The following is a 26,902-nucleotide window of genomic DNA, read 5'->3' as shown; positions in this document are numbered from 1 at the left end:
GCTCTGGTGTTACAGCTATATCATAGGCATAGCAGCTATGACATCAGGAGATGATAAGCAATGTGGTTTTGACCTCTGACTCCAGTTCCTGAACCAGAGCTCCTAAAACCCTTGTAGATATGAGTACTAGGAGAACACTTTGTTTTACTGTTTGGTCTTTAACCCCAGTTTCTAACACAGACCTCCTAAAGACCTGTGTAATTTCCTGAATGATAGGAGTGTCTGACACAGAACTCCTATATCCCTTGGGATTTTCTGGGTGCTAGGAACACCTTTTGTTTTAAAGAGACAACTCTTGGCAAGCCCCTCGGTAGCTCCAGGATGGGGGCTGGTTGCCTCAAAATAAAAAGGAAGTGATTAGATTCAGCTTTGAAGAGAAAATGGCTGAAGACTGAGTTGGTCACCAATGGCCAATTCTGTAATCAATCATGCTTTTTATATGAAGCCTCCTTAAAAAAGGGAGTGGGGACAGGGTTTGGAGAGATTCTGAGCTGCAGAACACCCACAGGTGCTTAGAGGTGATATACCCAGTTCTGTATATGGAACTGTGCACCCATTCCCACACATCTCACTGTATATATCTCTTCCATCTGGTTGCTCATCTGCATCTCCTTTAATATTCTTTATAATAAATGGGTAAGCATAAGTAAAATATTTTCTTGAGTTCTTTTAGCCACTCTAGCCAATTAATTTAACCCAGGGAAGGGGTTGTGGGATCCTTTGGTTTATAGCCGGACAGTCAGAAGTATGGGTCACAACTTGTGGTTTGTGATTGACATCTGAAGAAGGAGTGGTCTGGTGGGACTGAACTCTTATCCTATGGGAGTCACACACTATCTATGGGTTGACAGGGAGTAGGAAAAAAAACCAAACTTCTTTTCTCTGTTCTCACACCACAGCAAACAGCACAGAAGATTTCTGTGACCTCAAGAAATTGTGAAGATTTCTCTCCAGTAGCAAACAAACAATCAAGTAGCATCAGACCCTATTGGGGCTTCAATCTCCCAAGACTTCCCCTCATCTCGGGTCCCCTTCAAAACCCCAAGTTGTTTTATCTGTGCTTCTGACCCACTAGATATAAACCAGGGATCCCACAACTACTGCTTCAACTTCAATGACGTGGTATAAGCAGCTCACAGGATTCAGAGGCACACTGACTTATTAGTTTACTGACTTATTATGAAGGCTATTACAAACAGTCAGATGAAAAGATGCATAGGGTGAGGAATGGGGTAAGGAACGTGAATCTTGTGGGCCCTTTCAAGTTGCCCCACTCCAGGAAGTACCATGCGTCCCCAGCTATCCGGAAGCACTCTGAAGCCTGTCCTTGGGCTTTCAATGGAGTCTCCATTGCACATCTAAAATGCCAGCAGACTGGTTGGGGGAACCCAGCAAGGTCTGACTGTCCGGATTCTTCTTGGCCTCTCTGTGCAGAATTCCTTCCTCCCAGGCAAGGAATGGGGGTCTTGTGATCTATGATGAGACAAAGTATGTCAAATAATTTCTTACAGTTAGTGCTTCTATAACCCACTTCAGAGAGGAGAAATTCTAGGGGAAATCCCTGTCTTGGAGAAGGAGTTTATGAGCTAAGAACTATGAAGAAAAACCAAGATATATCATTATAATTATTATTGACATATGTCTGTCAGGTACATGACATTACTATTATTATTGGGACAAAGTGATATCACAGAGAGCATCAGCGTTGAATTGAACAGAGGACACCCAGTTGGTGTCCCCAGAGAATGGGTTGTTGGTAGGGAGAAATCCCCAAACCCAGATGTCCCATCAATGGATGAATAGATAAAGAAAATGTGGTGTATATACACAATGGAGTTTTATTCAGCCATAAAAAAAATGAAATATGGATGAATGGAGGGAACCAGAGACCATTATGTTAAGCAAAATAAGTCAAACTCAGAAGGTTAAGCATCCTATATTTTCTCTCATTTGCAGAAACTAGAGATAAAAAAGGAAAAGAAAGGTAGGGGTGGATCTCCTAAAAATCAAAAGGACCAATGGGTGGGAATCAGGGACGGAGTGGGGAGTGTTATTGGCCAAATTAAACTGTTATATTGTGTGCATGTACAAATATGTAACAACAAATCCCACCAATTTGTACAACTATAATGCACCAATAAAAAATGTGGACAAAAAAAAAGAAATGAATTGTTCTGTATTGTATATCAGAGGAGGAAAAACAGCTTGGTTTTTCCTATCTCTTTCAGTTGAAAGGTTTTCTTTACTGATTAAATGAGCCACCCAGAAGAAAACATTCTCCTCATTTTTCATCTCACGGATGTCGCCTACATGCTACAGTATTATGACTGTATTACAGATAGAGCAGCCATAATATAATAATATCGTAATAATATGATGTCTAGAAGAGTGAAAAACCATCTTGAGACAATATATAGAGTTAATTTAAAGGAAAGAAATGTGAAAAAAATAGCTCGAGTTCTTGATGACATCCTTGAGTGTGTGTAAATTAACTAACCCTGGAATATTCTATTCCCGGACTACTTTTTATCTGGAAATTCAGGGTGTTTCTCAACAAATCAAGATCCAAAACATCCTGACGTGACCTAAGTTATAGCACAGCCATTTCTCAAGCCTACAGCCTTAAAGTGGTCCTGACCACCCCCCTCTCTTTCATCTCACACCAAATACTGGTCCATCCCTTCTCCCAGATTTGCATTTTTCAATTCCACCTACTTTTTTCTCTCTCTCTTCAACGCCCACCCTGATCCAAGCTACTACCATCCTTCTCCTGGGCCGCTGCAGTGGCCTCCTGGCTGAACTTGATCTCTATTTTCAGTTATCCATTATCCATTGAGGAAAAATCCTTTCTTCTTGGGTGAAGGTAAGGGTATCCTCGACTCTAGGTTCACTCTGAAGGGCAGGGGATTTGAAAAGTCGAGGCCAAACTGGAGAAAGGGAAATGAAGATGGAATAGATGAATCCCAGCAGCAATTTTGTTCCAAATTCCATTGATCTTTTCCCTTCCTTTTGTTCATTCAGTTACATGAGAAAAAAAAAAAAAACAATCTCTTGCTTTCCTGAAATGAATCAAATTAGAGTCCTCTCACTTGTCACTAAAAGAATGCTGAATACTATAGACCGTAATAGACTCCGAAGAAAGTTCCAACACTGAAATTTCAGATGGGAACCAGTTTCTGGACTGAGTCCCTCCCCCCATTCTCCTATTAGCATCAAGTCAAGTGGTGGGGAAAATGCCTTTCAACATCTGGAGAAGGGAAATAGCAACCATGGATGCTCAGATCTGCCAGAAAATTCCAAGGAGAGCAGTAAGCCCATAGAGTCCTTTGTATCCCCTCTGGGGTCTACTCTAGTATTTGAGCTGAGGCCACATTCATCTCAAGCAGCTCCACACAATGACTTTATGGCAAGGAAACCTGGACATTTCTGCCCGAACTCAGAATCCCTCTATTACCCTGGAGTCCCCACTCTGATGGCAGACATTTTCAGGGTTACACCAGAGACTGAGTCTACTGTGAGACTGTTCCAGCGACCGCCCTCCCAGATCCAACACCTTCTGTTCTTGTTTCACTGTGACATTCACCTAACTGTTTGTCCCTTACTGACAGACACCCCTACTCCGCCCACTTGTAAACTCTCAAGTCTTGCTTGACAAAATGAAGAGGATATGATTTGGGAGCTGGTTAGACCTGAGCTTGTGTTCTTGCACTGTGCTACTTGGCTATCTGCCTTCCAAGTCTGTTGAGGGGATTCCGTGAAATGCAATGGGTCACGTGACCAACACATTCATAGCATACGGGAGGCATTCCTTAAATCTCAGTATCTTGTATTTTTCTTTCCTCTTTCCCCTCTAAGGGGAAATACCTGGTGGTCACTCCCTGACCTTATCGTCACAATCACCATTCTTTGCACTTGTCTGAGCCCTCATACAATGCCACCACTCCCAGCCCATACCACCACCTTCCACCCACACACACTCCCACCACACCCACAACTGGAGTCCTACAATTCCCCACCTGTCTCTCAGCCAGGATGCTCCATTCTTCCCCCTCCAAAATGAGGATACTAGAGTAACACCATAATTAATGATGTACTACTAATTATATAATGGATCCAATGGTGTGTTACAGTCTGCTCACACTGACTTGCAAGAATCAATTCTTAAATTTTCAGGAATTATGCTGACTGTTGTTAAATAAAGTCATTAAGAATTAAACTATATAACTGGGTGGCCCACGCCTATAACCCCAGCAGCTCAGGAGGCTGAGGCAGGAGGATCGCAAGTTCAAATTCAGCCTCGGCAACTTATTGAGGCTCAAGCAACTCAGTGAGATTCTGTCTCAAAATAAAATATAAAAACAGCTGGAGATGTGGCTCAGTAGTTAAGCGCCCCTGGCTTCAATCCCTTTTACCAAAAAAGAAAATCCAATGAATACTCTTGGAGAGAATGGGGGCCTCCAAAGCACATGCTGGGAAACATTGCTCTATAGTGATTCTGCATTGGAATGGACTGACTCAAAAAAAAAAATCTCACCTGGGTTAAGTACAGTGGATTTGACAGAAGGATGACAATTTAGGATTGATCATGTCATAGCAGGTGCTGCTCAGAGGAATCTTTGAGAAAGATGGAGTGACAACCATTTGGTGTGGATTTAAAAATGAGATTTTTGTAAAGTGATACAGTGGTGCTTAGCACATTAATCAAATGTAGATATTTTTATAGGATTTCTCTAGACTAAGTTTTTTAATACAAATAATTGGCATTTGTGAGCAACTGATATTTTGGAATATATCTTATGAATCTTTACCTTATTTTTTCATAATGCTAATAATAACTAACTGTAAAATCCTGCAGCTACAAAGCCCTAGTCTTCTGTTAGGTTCTGTGGACTAAGAAATATTATTTCATTTGAATAAAATTCTTTTTGGATGGAAACAACCTTGTAGCCTATAAACTGATCCAATCCATTAATATGTATACATTAGCACAATAGTTTCCCTGAAATTTAATTTCATACAGGTGGGAAAAGAAAACTATTACTTCATTGTCCAAAATGAGACTATAAAAATCCCTTTCTTTCCTTTATCTACCTGATATCTAAAAGTCAGGTCATATTTTAAAAGTATTTTAGTTTTTCTCTTGCTAAGAATGATATTCCTATGTTCAACATTTCCAATAAGCCATGTCAGATACAAAGTATTTTTTCAATTCTTGTTATCAGACTCTAATAAATTTATGGAGAAGTAAAAAAAAAAAAATGAGCCAGAGCAGTGGTACATACCTGTAATCCCAGCAGCTCTGGAGGCTGAGGCAGGAGGAGCAAGTTCAAAGCCAGCCTCAGCAACTTAGTGAGACCCTGTCTCAAAATGAATAAGTTAAAAGGCTGGGGGTGTGGCTCTGTGGTTAAGTGCCCCTGTGTTCAATCCCCAGTATCAAAAAAATGAAAAATAAAAATAAAGGAGAATGAAATGGGATGAAATAGCTATATTTGAATGGGTTAGGAAGCCAGGTTTCAACCTTACTATGTTATAACAGGGGCATCTCTACTTTCTTATCACAAAGTTTTCCCCTCCAAGCCTCACAAAGAGTCCCATTTTTCTTCCTGTTATCCCCCCTTGAGGATGATATATCACAGTTCCAAACGAGGGCATATCATCTTGAGGCATGCATTCAGCAGTGTGTGTGTGTGTGTGTGTCCATGTGCACACGCGCATGCACACATGTGCTGGGGGTTCAGATCTTCATGGCCTGTGTCACCCCATAAGTAACTTAAAATATAATTTTTATTAAAATAAACATAGGCATATGATCACATACAATGAAGAAGTTCTATGAATTCTTCAGATTAAATATGGGACTCAAAATGTCTCCACTTTAGCAGACCAATTTCCCCAGGACATACAACAAATGATAGGAATTATTAGGGGAGCCTAAGGCTAGTAGTCAAATTACCAGAGAAAAGGACTTAGAAAAATCACAAAGCTTTGAAGTCTCAAAACCAAAAGCATGATATTCTTTAACCAAAGCAAATCATCCAAGGGTAAGATGGCCCATCATTTTTCTGGTAATTGATAAGCAGAAAAAGAGATTAGGGATATTACAAGAAAACCTCAAAACATGTGGGATATATATAAATATACAGCATTTTATATAAAGTATTATTATAAATAATTTTATATAAAGTATTATTATATATGCATTTTCTATTGTAAATATATATTCCATACATACACATTTTACATTATATATATATATTATATAAGTAATTGATTAGTAAGTGTGCACAAACTGAAAATTTATTTATTCATTAACAAATACTTATTGAGTCCCCACCATGTGGTATGTTCTGGTCTATGTGATGGCAACAGCAGTAAGTAAAACAGCCCTTTCTCTATGTGGTTTACATTCTAGTGGAAGAGATGCATAATCAATAAACAAAGAAGCATATGAATTAATGTCAAGGATAGAAAATGCTACCCCAGAAATAAAACAAGTTCATATAATGGAGATGGCAGGGGAAGCTGCTGGATGGATCTAGGAAGGCCTTAGAGAATCGGTTCATCTAAGGGAAGAGTGGTCCATATAGAGGGCACAGTCAATACAAAGTACATAAAGTGGAAACAGATGTGGCTTCTGAGGAATAAGGACGTCAGTGTGGCTGGAACAGAGTGACCAAGGCAAGAGTGATATGATATAAATTGAAAATGATGTAGGAGTCAGATCAAGCAGGGTCTTGCAGACTATGGGGAAATTTGGATTTTATTCTAAATGTGGTGAGAAGCCAATGAAATCCTTCTTTGCAGACCTGATTTAATTCAGGAAATTCTTTTTACAATGTTTTTACTAGTGCATTATTATTATACATAATAGCAGGGTTCATCGGACATAATCATACATGCATGGAATATAATTTGCTTCGTATCAGTCCCCAGTACTTCCTCTTTCCCACACCTCCTCCCACCTCCCGTTCCACTTCCTCTATTCCTCTATTTCCTCTATTTTACTGGTCTTCCTTCTATTTATTTATTGCTTTTTAAATTAGTGTTTTACAGCATGCACCATCAGGCTCAGATAGAATGAGTTTGCTGATGATTGGCCCTTATTAACCTGCTTCACCTTAACATCAAGACCCCCACCCCATCTCAACTGTCTCTTGAAGATAAGAAAAAATAATAATAAATAAATTAGTGTTTTACAGTTACACATACAGGTGAAATTCAGTGTGATATATCCATGTGTGTACATAGCATAATTTGGGCAGTTTCATTCTGCATTTCTTCCCTTTATTTATTCCTCTTCCCTCTCCCCAAAAACTTAACACCAAAAAATAATAATAATAACTCAATAAATGAGCAAAAGAACTAAATTGACATTTCTCAAAAGAATAAACGCTAATGGCCAGAAAAATATGTGAAAAAAAAACCCTAGCAATCAGGAAAATGTATATCAAACCTACATTGATATTTTGTTTCTCTCCAGTTAGAATGGCAATTAGCCAGAATACAAATAATAAATGCTGGTGAGGATGTGGGGGAAAAGATGCACTCATATATTGTTGGTGGGACTGCAAATGAATACAACCACTTTGGAAAACAGTACGGAAATTCCTCAAAAGCCTAGGAATGGCACCACCACATGGCCCAGCTATCCTACTCCTAGGTATTTATCCTAAAGAACTACAATCAGCATACTATCATGATATAGGCACATCAATGTGTATAGCATTGAAACTCACAATAGCTAAGCTATGAATCCAACCTAGATGCTCTTCAACAGATGAATGGATAAAGAAAATGTGGGCCATATACACAATGGAGTTTTACTCAGTCATAAAGAAGAATGAAATTGTGGCACTTGCTGGTAAATGAATGGAACTGGAGACCATCATACTAAGTGAATATGCCAGACTCAGAAAGTGAAGGGTCAAATGTTTCCTCTCATTTACTGAAGCTAGAGAAAAATAAGGAGAAAGGGGTGTGTGGGGTGAGTCCCATGATTCAGGAAATTCTTCAAGAGAACTTTTTAAAGGGTTTTGAATTGCCTGGGCATTTTTCACTCCAAGAAATTATGTCATCTCTCTAATACAAGATACACCAAAACAAGAGGTGGGCAGAGACCAGAGAAGAAAGAAAAAGTTTTCTGTTGAGTAACTTCTGAATTAACCCAAAGAAAGACACATAAGTGATGCCATAAAATGAATTAGCTTCCAGGTCCATTTTCAAAAACTCTGATAATGGATTGGTACCCCATAATCAGGTAACCCCATGCCAGAGTCAGCATGGAGCTAATTCTAGGCATTTTTAAATTTCTGATTTTGATGAAAATATCTATTTGTTGTGACCAATTTATTTTGTAAGGCTACCCTAAACAGCCTGGATGTTTAGGTAATGGAATATTCTAGAATGACATGCAAGGTGGACTATAGCAAAACATAAGGGCCTTACATATCCTATCTGATAATTTCAGAAATACAGAACGCTATCCATCCCTGTTCATCATCTCCTTCTTGGTTTCTTTCAGTACCATCAGCCAAAGCTGGCCTCACCTTACCCAGTCCGCATTCCCTGGTAGAGAAAAACCAGAGAAAGTTGGATCATTCCATATCAAAAGAAAAAAGAAAGAGCTGGGATTGTGGCTCAGCGGTAGAGCGCTTGCCTAGCATGTGCAGGGGGCTGGGTTCGATCCTTGGCACCACATAAAAACAAAAAAAAAATAAATAAATAAAGGCATTGTGTCCAACTACAACTAAAACCACAAATAAATAAATAAAAGAAAAAAGAAGTAATTCTGTTCAGTCTTCCCACTTAGAGTCACAGCTAGAAATGAAAAGTTAGGTGGGTGAGGTAATCACTTTGGGTTCAAAATTTAAGGAATGACCAAAAACAAAACAAAACAAAAAAACTCCACAATCAAGATAAGTGATATTTTAATGCAATGTTTTTAAAAAAAAATCAATGTTAGACAATCCATTATTAATGAAATAGCAAAATGTTAAGACAGAATTGATATTGTTGATTTTTCTCCTTTTGCCTCAGGTACCATTAAATCTTGGTAGGACGCTGTACTTGCCTAAATCTACTGAATCAGAATTTCTGAGAGGGAAGCCCAGGAATTGGGTGTTTTTTTTTTTTTCATCTTTTAATATCAACATGTAAATTTTATTTTGTTTCTAAACAGGGAATCCCAGGAATTGGTATATTTATTTTCTTCTTTTAAGATCAACATGTGAATTTTATTTTGTTTCTAGCAAATGTTAATTAGCATATTAAAAAGAATTTTATAAAGTGAATAACTACATTTGATTACAATAAATGTTGGATTAATAAACTATCTTCCTAATCAATAAAATAAATTTCAATACTCAAATTAAATTTCTATACATGATGAGTTAAAAATCTCCAAACTGTTTAAGGGTGATAACAGTTTCAATTTAAAATATTTGTATCAAATCTTTTCGGCACCAGGGATTGAACCCAGGGGCACTTAACCACTGAGCCACATCCCCAGTCCTTTTGAGTCAGGGTGTCCCTGAGTTGCTTAGGGCCTTACTAAGTTGCTGAGGCGCACTTTGAACTCGCAATGCTCCTGCATGAGCCTCCAGAGCTGCCAGTATTACAGGAGTGGTGCACTGGCCTGTGTCAATTCTTTAATTACATATTTTAAACTGTAATCACACATTAACATTGTAATCTAATATGCCAAATAGGAATCTGTATTTTATGAAGCTTTCCAGGATTTTTGTTTTTAATACAGAATAAAGTTCAACAACAACTAAAAAATGATCACTGATATTTCTCTACTGCCTTTTCTCTTTGCACACTTTGATGAATCAGGCAGCCATACTGGAGGGACACAGGACCCACGGAACTGAAGGCAGTCTTCAGGGGACACTTAGCAACTCAGGAACTGATGTCCTTGATTCAATGGCTTTCAAGGAACTGAATTCTGACAAGGACTACATGAATTGGAAAGTGACCTAGGCTTAGCCAACACTGTGGCCTTGTCAGAGACCTTGAGCAGGACTCCTGACTCAGGGAAAATGTGAGATAATAAATGCATCTTCTTTTCGGTCACAGAGTTTGTGTTCCATTGTTGGTAGCAATGGGTAACTTTTTTTTTTTTTTTTTTTTTGGTACTGGGGACTGAACTCAAGAACATTCGACCACTGAGCCACATCCCCAGCCCTGTTTTGTATTTTATTTAGAGACAGGATCTCACTGAGTTGCTTAGCACCTTGCCATTGCTGAGGCTGGTGCTGAACTCACAATCCTCCTGCCTCAGCCTCCCAAGCTGTTGAGATTACAGGCATTCGCCACGGCACCCGGCTAATAGGTAACTTTAATATTCTAGGTTTTTATATATTAATAGATAAGTGGTTTCCAAACTTGTTCAGTCATGATCTCTATCAATGTTATCATACATATAATAAGTGTTTTTGGTTAAGGATATGTTCCTATTATTATCTTTATATTAAATATTAGAATATTGATTGTGTATCAAATTATTTTCATAACTGTATTTTGGGGATATAATGAATATGCTGTATAGTTGGCCCATTTAAAGTGTACAGTTTCATGAGTTTTAATATGTTCAGTTATGCCAAATAGGAATCTGTATTTTATGAAGATTTTATTGTAATCAAATTTTAGGGAATATTTAGCAGCACAAAAATAGACCCTATATCTTTTAGCTATCCCCCCCCATTCTTCTTCCCCCTGCCTGAGGCAAAAACTAATCTACTTTCTGTCTCCCAAGAATTTTCTATTCTAAACATTTAATATAAATGAAATCTATGTGTCGTCTTTTGGGACTGGTTTTCTTCACCTGACATAAATTTTCAAGGTTCACTCATATATTACTACTTTGCTCCATTTTATAACCAAATAATATTTAACTTTAAAATAGTTCCTTGTAACACAAGATTTCATTGTAAAGCTTTTCTCCTCCCTTTTTTAGCTTAAAAAAAGATAGAAATAAAGATTCTAACACTTTCTTTACGTTTGCAAGTGTTCTCCCATTTCAGGAACCCCCTAAGGTATACACAATTTTGGAGGGACCGAAGGGCACTTTTACCACTGAACTACATCCCCAGCCCTTTTAATTTTTTATTATGAGACAGGGTCTCACTAAGTTGATGAGGCTGATCTGAACTTGCAATCCTCCTGCCTCAGCCTTCTGAGTTGCTGGAATTAAAGTTGTGTCTACCACACCCAGCTACACATCTTATTTTAAATGGCGTAGTAAGTTATTATGTGGAGGAATATTTGTCTAAATAGTAATTAATAAAGTGGTTATTTTATGCCATGGACAAAGGAAAACACATACACACACACACACACACACACACACACAAATAATGGACTAAGAGACGAACTTTTGGGGCTGAGGATATAGCTCAGCTGGTAGAGTGCTTGCCAAGGCCCTGGGTTCAATCCCCAGTACCACACACACACACAGAAAAAAAAAAAAAAGGAAAAAGAGAGAAGAACCTTTATTTTAAACCCATCTTATTAAATTTTGCCTAAGAGTAGCTCATATTATAACAAGGCTCTAATACAGTAATTTGCCTGTATATCCAGGGTTGGCCAATCAGTACTACTGAGTGCCCAGTAGTCCACAAGGCACTGAGAGTCCAAAACTACAATTGTGCAAACCATAGAAATCCACACAGGGAAACAGCCTTCCTGCCTGGTGAGCAGCCATATACCCACTGATGGATCTCATATAGCCCAGACTCTCCCTGTCCGAGCACACTCAGGACTTTCAAAGCTCTTGATCTACCATAGATCATAAATTTTTTTCCTATAAATATTTTTTCATTGGCAAAATTTTGTCACACCACCCCAGTGCCCTCTCAGGTGCTGAAGTATTGATTGTCCCCAGATTTGGAGAGTTGTTGTTTGACATCCCTCAGCTGGCAAACGCTTGGAGATCTGCCTTCAAAAGATAGCCACCTTCTCCCTACCCTAGTTGTGCTCCCTACCACAGGCAGATTGAATCCAGTGACTGGCTAATGGTGGGAGGAAACAGCCTGGCTCCCCCACCCCAATTCAGGACAACCAAAGAGCCTCCCCCCCATCTCCTGAACCCCAGCAGGATCAGCTAGATGTTGTCATTAGCATTTCACTGCAGTTCATCTTCTTCCTCTGCTCCACCTTGAGTCTGCTTTCCAAAAAAACCCAACCTGCTCCAAATATGGAATTTTCATAAAACATTACATTAATTAGGGTTTGAGCACTTGACTTATGAAGAAAGAAGTACTACAAGAAACCAGGTGATTCAGCCAGTAAGTTCTACTAGTGGAAAATTACTGTCATATGAAGACATTCTAGTGTTTTTCAATGTCACTTTTTTGTTGTGGTTTTGATACCAGGGGCATTTAACCACTCAGCCACATCTCCAGCCCTTTTTATTTTGAGACAAGGTCTTGCTGAGTCGCTTAGGGCCTCACTAGATTATTGAAGCTGGCTTTGAACTTGTAGTCCTCCTGCCTCCACCTCCCTAAGTCACTAGAATTACTGGTGAGCCCCACCATGCCTGGCTCAATGTCACTTTCGATATTACGATTTCCATATGTTTATCCCAAATGACACTTGATTCTTTGCAAAGACTTATGAGTTCAAGGCTCAAGAGGCCACAGAAGATTCTAAACTGGATTTATCTGAGTAGAGGATCTTTCAAGGTCATGGGGTTCAGGTTTTTCAGAACTCTGCCTTTATGATCTTATAACTTGATGATCAAAGTAGAAGCCAGGATGATGCTCAGATAGAAAAGAAATATAAACCACCCACTTAGTTCAACTGAAATTAAATTTGAGTTGAATGGTGTTCAATTCAAACCATGTTTTTCTGGTTCTCTGTTTAAGAAAACATCTTGTCACTGTTGTTATTGTTCTCATTGGGGGGCGGCTAGAAGTGCCTAGAGGAGGTACCACTGAGGAAGTCTGGGCCAGGTCAGAAAGGATTCTCCAACACATGCAGCATAGCACAGGTAGGTTAGAGAAACAGTTGTTATCAGCAAGGGCAAAGAATAGAGCTAAAATAGTTTCAGGCATCTGTCCAAGGGCGAGCCAAGCAAAGAGAAGAAAGAGCCAGGCTGAAAATGAAGAAATAGGCCATTCAACCGAATCAGGCAGCTGCTGATGCCTTTTAAGGAATATACATGGGAACTGAGGTGCTGAAGCTTTTCTCAGGTTGCCTGGTGAATACAGCAGGGAATGGTGTGGCAGCTGCCTGTCTACTCTGAACTGGACAATCACTCCAATCTTGTTTCCTTTTCCTTGCACCCATCTCCTCAAAATCTTACCCATTGAAAATGACAATGGGAGACTGTAATCCCAGTGGCTCCGGAGGCTGAGGCAGGAGGATCTCGAGTTCAAAACCAGCCTCAGCAAAAGCGAGGCCCTAAGCAGCTCAGTGAGACCCTGTCTCTAAATAAAATTCAAAACAGGACTGGGGATGTGGCTCAGTGGTCAAGTGCCCCTGGTTCAATCCCTGATACCAAAAAAAAAAAAAAAAGAAAGAAAGAAAAAAAATCGACAGTGGGTACTGACAGGTGAGGGATGTAACCCTTAAAGGTCTAATTCTACCACACTAATTCTGTGCTTTTATTTCCCCATACCTGAAGAACCATGGTCTCCCACACACCACATTCCAGAGCATCCTATGATCATATAACAACAGAAATTTCCAGTCACAGGTCGAGTGTAGTGTACCGAGAGGAATAGGTTGTGGGAAAACCATTGTTCTCCCTCTGCCCCTTGGTATGGAAACATCACAACAGGCAGTGCTGCCCACAACTCCAGCAAAATCTCATCCGTGTGCAGGGTCAGTGTTGTTTGAACCTAGGAAGGGGTAGACAGTTTGAGAAAAATGGAGAGCTGAGTTCCATTAATCCGGATCATCTTCTTTTGTAGCATCCCCAGTGAGATCACGGCTTGGAGAGGTAAGGGTGTGGCTCTCCCAAGGACAGGCTTTTGGCCAACGTCCATCAGTGACAATGCCGAGTTGTAGGTTTGTTTGGTTTTCAGAGTTTCTTTTTAAAAGCCGTGTCAGATTCAGAATCTAGTCCTAATTTTGAGATGCTACCGGTGATCCTCCGATGTCTTCAGGTAGAACTAAAATTTATCCACATAAACTTCTTTTCTTCAATTTTAAAACACCTCTAGGCTACAGGAGAGTTTAAGAAAACGAGACATCATGTTTGGCACGGGGACAGACCCCAAACATGTCCAGATGTGTCAGTTCCCTCCAGATTTCTCTTCCTATGCTTGTGGATTCCCAAAAAATTAAGAATCGCTGTTCTCAGGCTTCCAAAGTCAGAACAGACCCTTTTTAAAGCAAGAGCTGGGACGTCAGACCATCTACAGAAAAAAATAAAGGTAAACTGCAAACAAGAAAAGAAAGAACTGATAAGTACTGTGTGACCTTGGGCAAGAGCAGTTTCCTCCACTGAACCTCGTGGGGTCCTAACTTAAACAGAGGAGAACCTGATCTCCAATTCAAAAATTATATGACATTATTTACATGCCAAACCCCGCCCAAAACTTCCTGGAAATTTTACTATTTATGAGTTTGGCTCCTCCTCCCCTTTCAATCCTTTGATTAAATAGCTTCCCTCCTGAAGGGTTTTGAAGTGGGAGCAGCACCTTCGGACTCCTGCCAGAAGCAAACTCCTGTCCACATGGCCAGGGTGACGAGCCTCAGCCTTGGCTCTCTGCTTCTGCTTTCTCTCCTGCTGGACCGAGGTGTGCTAGCCAAGGAGTTGAAGTTTGTGACATTGGTAAGTACGCTTTTGTCATTGCTTTCTCTTTGAGCCCGTGTTACCAGCAGGGTCTGGAAAAGTCAAGGATCAAGTTTCACTTTTCTGTTGTCTCCGGGAGACCAGGGTCTGTTTAAACTCAGAAAGCAAATCATCGAGTTTTGCAAGTTCCTCTTAATGAAGACATAACCACGACGACATGCCCTAACAACAACAAAAAGGTGTGCTGACTTTTTTTTTTTTTTTCCGTTTGCCTTTGTTGGTGTTATTTATTGACTCACTCGCTTTAGAACTGCCCTGAATTCGGATTGCTTTTGACAGCCCTGAGAAGCAGAAGTGGCAGTTGGCGCTGTTGATATACCAGCAGCTAACCTAGCTTTGTTCAATGTGATGATTATTTGTTGGCAAACAGAAAAAAAACCAAAAACTATCATTATCTGAACTTAGCGGCCGACCTTCCCCTTACGTTATCACGTTTAGAAATGGACTTTGTTTGGAATGACTTCCTGATACATAGATTGAGTTGGTCCTTTAAATGGTGCTTTTCCCTAGCCGTGGCCTGTGTGCTGTGTTAGCCAAAGCGGGAGAGTAGGTGGCAGATGCATGGTGTCAGCAAAAGAGAGCAGACTACAGGCATTGTTTAGAAAGTGTATGGAAAGAGGGTTTGCAGAGGAAAGGGGGTTCACCTCGGTATGTAGAAGTCTTGGATTTTCTGTTTCTTTCCTCCACTTGGGTTTTACTCTGTCTCTAGGCCTGTCTTGCTCTTTCTCACCCCTGAAATTTTTTTTTTTTAATCTAATGAGTGTGGGATGATGAATAAGCATTTTTTGTAAGAATGCTTCAAAATCATTGTTTTTATAATTTAGAAGAAAGCCACCTTTCAAAACTTAAAACTTAAATTTGAAGTTCCCATTCTCTCAGGATGGTGTATTCAGAACTTTCTGCTTTGCTTTCTATAGGAAATCTGAATATCACATGTTTATGTAAATCATGATTCGTAGTCCAGTAAATCTTTACTGAATCACCAACATGAAAGTGATAGAAAAACCAGAGAGACCCATCGCCGGTTTGTGTACAAACAATGGCCAGCTGTCAGACTTCAGCGCTGAAAACCAGCCCATCAGGCACCTTCTGTAAGGAAACCCTTTCGAGCTAGACTTTTATTTATATTCCTGGTTTCCTTGCCAACATGTGCATTATAAAAGTATAAGGACTCTGGAAAATGTACTACATTCTGTCATTTCTGCCGCTCTATAAACCTGGGAGAGGCTGGTTGAACGGCAATCTTTGTTGAGATATTACAGTGAACCCTTCATGATAGATTCTCTCCTCCATGTTTTACCAACAGCTCAGGATAACTTCTCTCCATTTCCCCTCCACTCTTGGTTAAAGGGCATTCAGGAACTACAAGTTAATTCTTTTCTAAGAAAAAAAAAATAAAGAGGTAGCTCTCTTGGAACTAAAAAAAATTACCAAATTTCCCATGAAGCTAATGTTCACTATTTTTCCTACGATGGCTTCCTTCTATTAATGTTAAATAAATTGCAGTTTAATGCACCTTCTGTGGCCCGTAACAAAACAACTCTCTAATGGTTTAAACCAGACAATGTCATTTCTTCTTTTCATTGACTATAGAGAATTGTGACTATAAATGTTTAAATCGTTTACTGATAAAAAAAAAAAATATCCTTAGAAAATTGTTAAGAAGTCAGGCATGGTGACATACATCTATATCCCTATAATCCCAGCAACTCAGGAGGCTGAGGCAGGAGAATCCAAGACCTGCCTCAGCAACTTAGCAAGGTTCTAAACAACTTAGCTGGGAATGTGGCTCAGTGGTTAAGCGCCCCTGGTTTCAATTCCCAATACCAAAAAAGAAAAAAAAAAATTATTAACAGAAGCAGAATAAAAGAAAAGTGCCAATGACTAAAGTGGCTATGTTAATAAACAATAGTTAACTGAGTACTTAACTGCATTCTAGGTACTATTCTGAGACATCAACGTGTGTAATGTCACATAATTCCTTCAACAATTCTACAAAGTAGGATTGCTACTTAGAACACAGGAAGACCAGTTAAATTTTAATTTCAGATAAACTGAGACTCTTTTTTTTTAACATAAGTATGCCCCATTTAATATTTGAGCATCTTGTGTTTCTACTTATTAAATCTGGCAACCATTCCATAAGGAGTTTTTAAAAACATATTCCTGGGCTGAGGTTGTGGCTCAGTGGTAGAGTGCTTGCCTTGTACATGTGAGGCCCTGGGTTCGATCCTCAGCACCATATAAAAAAATGAGTAAATAAAATAAAGATATTGTGTCCATCTACAACTAAAAAAAATTCTTTTAAAAAACATATTCCTACTTTATAGATAAAGAAATTAAGCTGGGTGCAGTGGCACACACCTGGAATTCCAGCCGCTTGGGAAGCTGAGACAGGAGGATCACGAGTTCAAATCCAGCCTCAGCAATGGCAAGGCGCTAAGCAACTCAGTGAGATCCTGTCTCTAAATAAAATACAAAATAGGGCTGGGGATGTGGTTTAGTGGTCGAGTTCAATCCCTGATATCTTCCCCCCACAAAAAAAGAAATGAAGCACCAAGAGGCTACATACCTTGTTCATGGTCACCCAGCCAGAGTGGTGAAGACAGGATTTGAACCCAGGCTGTCTGACCCCAGAGGCCATGCCCCTCCCTAATCATGAGGTATAGTCTGCCTCTGCTGTGGCTATATCATCCAGCAAGGGAGCTGGTATGAGATACCCATTAGGTTTACTATATTTGCCTGACTCAGAATAAGTAGATGATTTCCTTGCTTTTCCTCTGTAATCCAAAAAAAAAAAATAATAATAAGTTCTTCTACTCTGAAAAGCTGCTCTCAGCAGAAAAATCAGGAAACTGTCCTTGATTCTTGTTCTCACCCATGAAAAGTCACAACGCGATCTTTTAAAACAAATTCACCAAAGCGCATCCCATTGATGGCTAGTTGGACCACTTATTAAAGATATCGCAGGAAAAAAAAAGACAGGTTTCCAAAGTAAGTCAGAATGCAGGCTACACTGTGTGAAAAAGTCTCTTTAATGCAGTACTTATCAAAGTTTTCAGTATGCACTGTGGCTTTCAAGGAAAGGATCTAGAAAATTGTTTCCTAAAGTGACCGTGGCATCCACCTCCCCTCTCTTTTCCCCAGAATATCCTTACAGAATTGCTATTTTTAACTTTATAGTAAGTACTGTGAGTTCCTATGTTCTCATTAACCAGCTTCGATAATTATCACTCAGGGCCAATCTTGTTTCATCTATATGCCCACTCATTTCCCACACACACCTGTTGCCTTTTTTTAAAGTAATCTTGTAAGTCATATCATTCCACCACAAATGGGAAAATGCCATTTAAAAGCGTAATCTCTCCTTGAAACAGGAAAAACCACAAGTTTGATTATTTCAGGCAGAGAGAAAAATTCCATCCCCATCCCACTGGGGTTTTCCAAAGAAAGGAATGATGAGTCACAAGGTATAAGCTCTTTTCATTCTCCATGGTTGACATTCATGCAGAATTATTATATGATTTCATAGGACATCCTTGACAGAAACAGCCTTCAGATCCTAAGTATGTTGTCCCTTTACCAGGATGAGTAACTTCCAAGTCATGGTTGGACAAATTCAAACCATGCCACACACTACACATTTCAAGGTTCTTCCTCACTCCTCCTCCCCAGGCGGGCAGCCCAATCCTGCTATTAATTTTCTGATGCTATTTGCCAGAAGTTAAAAGCCACACTGAGGAAAATATTCAACTTCTATTAACTCACATTCCACCATCATTTATCAGGTTTGGAACCTCAGACGGGTCACTTAATGAAGCAACTGAGCTTCAGTGTCCTCAAACTTAATTTCCCCAACTTAAAGTTAGAAATAACAATCATAACTATGCTTCCTATTTGAAAGAGGATCAAGTGACCTGATAGACATGTGACTATGTAAGGTTAACTGGATGTCCTCAGTCCAAAATGGAATCTTTCCAATTTTGGGGTCCTTAATTATTCTTTTATTAAAATGGTGTTAGAAAACATAAAATTTACTATCGTAACCATTTTTAAGTGTACAGTTCAATGGCATTAAGTATATTTGTGAGTTGTACTGCCATCACCTGCATCTCCAGGACTCCCTCCATCTTGTAAAACTGAAACTCCGTATCCATTGAAAAATAGATCCCCTTTCTTCCTCCTTCTAGCCCCTGGCAAATGCCATTCCATGTTCTGTCTCTTGAGTTGGGTTAGTCTCAGTAGTTGTCTTTGTTTGACTGCTTATTTACTTAGCATAGTGTGTTAAGGTTCTAGATGATCCTTCATTATTACAGAACTTGCAACTTGAATAAGAACACATGTGACTTAAAGGAAGCAATGAAAGGAGAATAGAATGGAAGTGTTAAATATTTACCATCTCTCCTAGAACCTTGGACACACTACTTAGCTTCTCTGCACTCAAGCCTTCCCCTCTATGAATTCTAACTTATTTTTTCATGATGGAGGCACAGTTCTGGGGGTCCAGTATGGCTTGAGGAAGGGAGAGGCGGGTGGGGAGAACAGAGAGGGGCTATGACCGTAGTTCAGACAAAGCATGGGGAAGACCTAAGTTAGATCAGGAAAAAGGAGAATTGGAAAAGAATGGATAATTGTTTTGAATTGTGAAAGCAGAATCCCTGTGGGTTGAATGTGAGTAGTAAGAAAAAGGGAGAAACCAAAAGGATTCTGTGTTTTCTAACTCGGGTTACTGGAAAGATAGTGATGCCCAGGAGATAGAAAGCATAAAAGATATTAAATATCGGGAAAACCTAAGGAATATGAGGAATAAATACCAAAGAAATTTATGGTACTCCTGACTATATAACACAACACAGCAGGCCTAAGAATCAGACTACCTGGGTTTGAATGTCTGCACAACCCCTTACAAGCTATGTGATTTTAGATGAGTAACTTGAACTATATGTGCTTCAGTTTCATCATCGATGGAATAGAGATAAAAGCACCTGAGGGAGTTGCTGTGGAGCTGTGATAAGTACAAAATGTACATATCAGCCCCATTAGTAAATGCTCCAAACATTGTCACTAAAATTAATATGCATATATCCACATGATTTCCCTGCGTGTATGCTTTATGATATTCATGTGACCAGTTAATTAAAATGATGAGGGTTATTTAATTATTTATTTGGTATTGGAGGTTGAATCCAAGGGCTCTCAACCACTGAGTCACATCCCCAGTTTTTTTTTTATATTTTGTTTTGAGACAGGGTCTCACTAAGTTGCTTAGGGTCTTGCTAAGTTACTGAGGCTGGCTTTGAACTTGTGATCCTTTTCTCAGCCTCCTGAGTTGCTGGGATTACAAGTGGGAGTTTCCAGGTCCAGCTAAAATGCCAAGGGGATTTTTTGTTGTTGTTGTTGTTTTCTGAAGTTATTCTCTTTATTCTAAAAAGGATGAGGCATTTATACATCTTTTAAATTTGATCAGTTTTTTTTTTTTTCTCAACATTGGGTCTCTGATCCAATAAAAACTGGAGAAATAGGGCTGGGATTGTGGTTCAGTGGTAGAGTGCTTGCCTAGCATGTGTGAGGCACTGGGTTTGATTCTCAGAACTGCATGTAAATAAATAAAATAAAGACCTGTTGACAACTAAAAAATTATTTTTTTAAAAACTGAAGAAATACATTCAAAATGTGGCTCCAAAAGTTAAACAGATTTTACATATCGATGGACTCACCCATTGAGTTCTTTCATAACTTACCTGGAACAGACCAGTTATTACTGTGTTTTTATTTGCCTTCATCTCCATTGGTTCATGTTTGAATAGTGCTTTGGGCCACAGGCATGAACTTCTCAAGATCTGTAAGTCCTACCCACACACATTTTTTTTTCCACTTCTGTTAAAGCAGAATTGCAATTATAGCTAACAGATTGTGAGCTTCCACCAGATGCCAGGCACTTTATTTATTTATTTATTTTGTATTTTGAATCCTTACAATTACTGATAAGGCATATAATATTATCTACCTACTTGCCCAAAATTACTACCCACAATCCTTTCAAATTATTAATCCATTAGATGGATTAATAGGTTACACTAATTAGACTACAACTCTCCTAACCTAATTATTCCACCTCTGAATATTCCTATGTTGTCTGACCCAGGAGCTTATTGGGGGACATCTCATAATCTAAACTATCCTGGGGACTCGAGATGTAACTTCACATGGCCTATCTAAACCTTCAGACTTGGCAAGAAGGTCATCACGTGAAACTTTCTATCAGAAAACAGAAAGCAGGACTTTCATCTTGCCTCACAAATAACCCTACAGTGTCTTTTCTCTGACGTGTGACTCCCTTGTCATTGGAACCAAGGAACAGCACATTGTCTTTGGAACCCTGCAGGTTCTTCAGAGATGATTGCTGAGGACACCACTGTGCTCTGGGTGTTGGGGTTGGGCCAGAGAGGAGGTCAGTTCAGTTTGTTTACAGGAATTTGTAAGCAAAGTTTTAGGCCCAAGTGTTTTGCAGATTTTTGGGATAGTGAATTCATCAGGTAAATTGTATTTAGCCCAAGACATTTCAGCCAACCAGGGTGCCACTGTGGGCACTTTAAGATTTCAAAATGTCCTAAATCCAAAGGAATAATTAACTACTGCTCTTAGGTAAGTGCAAGCAGAGGAGAGATGATTAGAAATCAATAGAGGTATTTCCTAAAGAAGACTGTTTCTCTTTGCTCAACAGGTACTTCTCATTTGTCCTCTATGCTACAAAATATTGCCAGCAGGAAAGAAAATATACAGGATAACTAGGTTAAATATGTAATACAATAACAAAAAATAGCAACAAATGTAATAATAAATCCCATATATTGAATGCCTCCCATGTGCTCAGTACTATGCGGACAACCTCACATATAATACACATTTAATTCTCACGCTGTTCCTGCTTGTTAGATAATGATTTTCTTGTCATACAGAAAAGGAAATTGAGGCACGCAGAACGGTAAGTTAAATCATTTTCCCAGGATCTCTCAGGTAGTTGACAAGACAAGTATGTTAGCCAGATTTTTGTCCCTGTGACCAAAATAACTGTCAAAAACGACTTGAAGAAGGAAAAGTGTATTTGGGGCTCACAATTTCAGAGGTTTGAGACCATGGGTGGCCAACTGCATTTGCTCTGTGTTTGAAGTGAAGTAGAACATCATGGTGGAAAGATGTTGTGGAGAAACTCTGCTCTGTGCATAACAGCTGGGAGAGAGAGAGGGGGAGAGAGAGAGAGAGAGAGAGAACGAGCACATGACCAGTCAGAAACAAGAAGATATAGTACCCCAGGGTATGTTCCTAATGACCTGTTTCCTGAAGTCATGCTTCATCTCCCTACAGTTCCAACCCAATAATCCATTCAAATTATTAATCAAGTAGATTATGAGGCTATAGCTCTCATGATCCAATCTTTTCACCTCTGAACATGGCTGTGTTGCTTAATACGTGACAAATATAGATTCAAAACACAACAGCAAGGGTTTGACACCTGGCCTAAATGACTGGAAAGTCAGAATTCTTTGCTGTATTATTACAAAGCTTGTGCACAATGTAATACGCAGATTTCACCACTTTCCTTTCTTGCATGTCTCTAGTTCTTCCTGGGTCCTGGATAAAAGTCCTGCTAGTCCTGTCCTACCTTTTTCAAGGGGAATGCAGGGTGTCTCTCATACTGAGTCCTTTCCTAGCCAGTCAGCTTGTCTTCTGGAGTGGCATTCATTTACATGAATCATCATTTTTGCCCAAAATATTTTATTTTTTCTGATCCTCTTTACCAATGGATTTATTTCTTGGTTCCTGAAAGAAGAAAATAAAATGGACTTTTTTGAATGGAAATCTTTGTGCATCAAAACATTTTTAAGGTTTAGAATATGCCTTAAAAAAATAGGGAGAAGAATTTGATATCAAGAGCCAAAGTCCCTTTCAGGATTTTTAGAGTCATCCCCCAGTTTGTGGTGTGTCGTGAGTTCGCAGCCTGACACGATGGCAGGATGTTTTATGAGACTCCAGGCTAATCTAGGGGCAGACTCGCTGTTTGAGGATCAAAGATACAAATTAAGAAGAAGGGAAAGATGAGAGAAGGAAAAGAAAGAGAGGAGTATGCATGGCACACTTTGCTGATGAATGAGGGAGAAAATCAAAAACCCTTATGAAATGGAAAGGCTTGAAAGAAAGCCACCGGGTACCTGGGGAACGAGAGCCAATCCAGGATCCAAACAGGCCTGTGCATGTCTGTGTGTGTGTGTGTATTAATATGTTCCAGGCACCATTTGGAGATATAGAGAGCTTCTGGCAGCTTTCAAGGAGTTCATAGGAAGAAAGGGAGCCAATTGTTTTTTGTTTTGTTTTGTTTTAGTTTTAGTTTTATTGATTTTTTAAAAATACATGATTTCAATTTTGAATAAATAAAATTTTTTTAAAAACTGAGAAAATGTCAGGGATGAAAACAAAACAGTGAGATGAGCTTGAGATTGAGCAGGACTTTCATTATAATGGATAGTCCAGGAAGGCCTCTCTGCAGAGGTTATGTTTTCCAGGACAGACCTGAATTTAGTAAGTGTGTGTGCCAGCAGAAGTAAAAGTAGGACATTCAAAACCAACAGAACAAAGGCACTAGGACTGGAAGAGCAGAAGGACCCTTGTGGCTAAGCAGACTTAGCAAGAATGTGAGGCGAGGACATGAGGTTAGAAGAGGCCACATAGGTAGGGTCTTGTGGGTCCTTGTGAGAACTTTAAATCCTATGCAAAGAGAAGTAGAACACGATGTCTTAGGATGATGAGGATCTGAATGAAACAAACCTAAGGACACACAAGTTGAAAACCGTTGAAGTCAGTGGTGGGCTTACAGGAGCTCATCATGAAAATCTCGACTTTTATATACATCTTTAAAGTTCTCCATGAAAGAACATTTAATACAATGAGAGAACGTGAGGGCATCCTAATCAGTCAAGTGGCATTCTGATTGACATTTTGTAAATGATCAGGTGACTGCTTGTGGACAGAAGAACTGGACTTGTCTTGACCATACTCACCAGTGTCCCCACATCCTAAGCCACACACCAAATCTGTTTAGCAGATTCCATGCAGCAGGGCCAGTCATGGGAGATGAACTTTTGGTTTTTTTAAGATTTCCTATAATTTTGCAAAGGTAAAATGAATGTAATGTAGTGGGAAAACTATGACCAAGCAATCATGATCTGGACAACTCGTTCAATTGCCTTGAGCCTCAGTTTCCTGGTTTGCTGAGTGCCAGTCTGCCCTTATTCAGGAATTAATAAATAGCAAGGGAAGGATTCTACAAAGCATGAAGGTTTGTGCAAATATAAGGTGTTGTTATTATCTTGGACAACTTCCTATTGGGATTACTACTAATACTGCAAAAATTGACTGCCAATAATGTTGGGGTTTTTGTTGTTGTTATTTTGTTTTTGTGGTACTGGGGCTTGAACCCAGGGTTTTGTGCATGAAAGGCAAGCACTCTACCAGCTGAGCTATATCCCCAGCCCCTAATAATATATTTTTAAGTTACTAAAGGATTTCATATCTCTGAAACAGAGATATGAATCTGGTAAAGCAGCAGTTAAGAACATTGTCCTACTACAATCTTAAGAATGCCTAGATAGCCAGGTATGGTGGCGCATGCCTGTAATCCCAGTGGCTCTGGAGGTTGAGGCAGGAGATTGTGAGTTCAAAGCCAGCCTCAGCAATTTAGTGAGGCCCTAAGCAACTCAGTGAGATCCCGTCTCTCAATAAAATGCAAAAAAAAAAAAAAAAAAAAGGGTTGGGAATGTGGCTCAGTGCTTAAGTGCACCTGAGTTCAATCCCTGGTACCAAAAAAAAAAAAAAAAAAAATGCCTAGACAACCAGGTGTGGTGGCACATACTTATAATCCCAGTGGCTTGAGAGGCTGAGGCAAGAGGATCACAAGCTCAAGGCCAGCCTCAGAAATTTAGTGAGGCTCTAGCCAACTTAGCAAGACCCTGTCTCAAAATAAAAAATAAATAAATAAAAAGAGCTTGGGATGTGACTCAGTGGTTAAATGCCCCTGGGTTAAATCCCTGGTACCAAAAAAAAAAAAAAAAAAGATGTCTAGAAATACTTCAAGGACTCCAGTTGGCTTGTGGAACTCCAGAAGCTCAAAGAACGCCATCTGCACACATGGAAGCATTTACACAGGCATACACACACTTTCTCTCACACACACATACGCAGGCTTTTTGATTCCCAGCCCAGAGATGGGGGATGGTTTAGTAGGCATTTCTATAGGAATTCCCCTGCAAAGAGTTCACAGCACATTTGAGCCACTACCTCAGTAACTCTCAAATCTCACTGAATCAGAGGGCAGTGCCCTTGTTTCTGAACATAGGTCAGAGTGAGGAAGCTTGCTCAAGTCTCGTGATTACGTTCTAGAGCTCTGCTCTTCAACACACACCCTGCTCTGACAACCACACTTGTTTTTTGGTCTCAGGTCATTCTGCCATTTGGATGCATAACCTCAGATGGATTTATGTATTTATTGTGGTACTGGCTAGGCAAGCACTCTTCCACTGAGTTATATACCCCTAGCCCTTTTTTAAGTTTCCAAGAAAAAAAATTTTTTTTAATTACTGGGATTTGAATCCAAGGGTGCTTAGCCACTGAGCCACATCCCCATTCCTTTTAGTTCATTTTAAGATACAATCTCACTAAATTGCTTAGCACCTTGCTAAGTTGCTGAGGCTGGTTTTGAACTTATGATCCTCCTGCCTCAGCCTCCCCAAGCGGTGGGGATGACACTTACATGCCACCGTGCCCAACTCTCGGTTTCATTCTTAAAGTAATGCGCATAATTCATGGTGCATTTGGGATTGTTTCTTTTGGATTTGTTTTGTTTCTGACGCAACACACACACACACACACACACACACACATGCACATGTATACATCCCAGTCTTAGAGGAAAAACGTACATTTAGTAGAGTCTATAAAAAATTCTCCAAGTCCCAGATCATCCTGATTATCTGTGGGAAGTCTGAGGAGTGAACCTGGAGCAGTGATCCTCCCTCAGCAGTGGGGAAGCTTGTGGTGTGGAGGACACATGGCCTGCGTCTGATGAGCACTACCGCTTACATGCTGAGCAAGCTTGGGCGGCTCCCTTACTTAAAGTCAACTTCCTCATATATGAAATGGAAATAATAATAATAACTGCTTTGTAGAATTGATGGGAGGATTAAATGTAGGGGAAGCACCTGACATGTTTCCAGGACAAAGCAAGTGAAAGGGTGAGGAGCTGCTGTTGTGTTATTGAATTGCATTGAATGATTTCAGTACAAGATGTCTCATCTGACTTCTCCTTAGCTGACTCGGGCTCTCAGCTGGGGGTGATTTCGGTTTTTAGATTGTCAAAGTAGAGGAACATTGCTTTTATCTAGTGGACAGAGGTCACATTCTGCTAAACCTCCTACAAAATGCAAGACAGCCCCACAGCAGAGAATTACCCAGCCTAAAACATCAACAGCACTGAGGTTGAGAAACCCTGGGAAACGCCCAATACACAGCTAAGAATCTATTGACACTATATGACAACTTTAATTACCCAGATCTGGGAATGTATGCTGGCCAATTATTTGGGATCTAAAAAGTCTAAGATGTGTTTGGATTGTTAAAAGAGAAGCACTAATAGTTAGCCTTGGTGGTTCCTGATGGTGATTGAGTCACCCTTAGAAACCAGTAAGTAGCAGTAGGTGCTCACAAGACAAAATGCAGCTTTTCCTCCTGCTGGAAGGTGACCGATCATTCATGACCTTATTTCCTTAACTGACCCAAACAGTTTGTTACAATCCTTTGTTTCCTGTAGCCTGTTCCGTGGAGATTTTCAATTCTCACTGGTTTAGGGGGCCAATGGCTTTCTTCAATACCAGAGAGACAATCCAGGTCTTCAAAGAAGCCCCCTGCCCTGTCTTGGAATTCCTTCTCAAAGATAACACTCAAAGTTTGAGAGTGCTGCTTATTCTGTGTCTATTGAACTGTTTTACAAGTTTCAAAAGAGCAATCTCTTGGCTTACTCTTCAATGAAACATCCTAGCCAGGGAGTAT

The 26,902-nt window shown here is 39.7% G+C and overlaps 1 protein-coding gene and 1 long non-coding RNA gene across 3 annotated transcripts in view; one reads left to right on the top strand and one right to left on the bottom strand.

The window, feature by feature from the left end:
* Positions 1-1,273: 1,273 nt before the first annotated feature.
* Positions 1,274-22,583, bottom strand: LOC114091249 (uncharacterized). 2 transcript variants are annotated; one of them, XR_003582479.3, is made up of 4 exons: positions 22,467-22,583; positions 14,649-14,835; positions 13,622-14,386; positions 1,274-1,473 (listed from the first exon to the last, which is right to left on the bottom strand). It is a non-coding gene; the product is annotated as an uncharacterized lncRNA (long non-coding RNA). The 2 variants fall into 2 exon arrangements; XR_011708384.1 differs by lacking the exon at positions 1,274-1,473 and having other exon boundaries at positions 11,476-14,386.
* The window catches only part of Acp3 (acid phosphatase 3), a 53,262-nt gene continuing 40,975 nt past the window's right edge, over positions 14,616-26,902 (top strand). The window contains exon 1 of the mRNA XM_027933657.2: positions 14,616-14,782. Coding sequence (XP_027789458.2) covers positions 14,684-14,782 — 99 coding nt within the window. The 5' untranslated portion in view covers positions 14,616-14,683. The remainder of the gene's footprint in view (positions 14,783-26,902) is intronic.

Source organism: Marmota flaviventris, chromosome 8, assembly GCF_047511675.1.
Source record: "Marmota flaviventris isolate mMarFla1 chromosome 8, mMarFla1.hap1, whole genome shotgun sequence".
Lineage (NCBI taxonomy): Eukaryota > Metazoa > Chordata > Mammalia > Rodentia > Sciuridae > Marmota > Marmota flaviventris.
The sequence above is the reverse complement of the archived record's forward strand: the minus strand, read 5'-3'. Positions and strand labels throughout refer to the sequence as shown.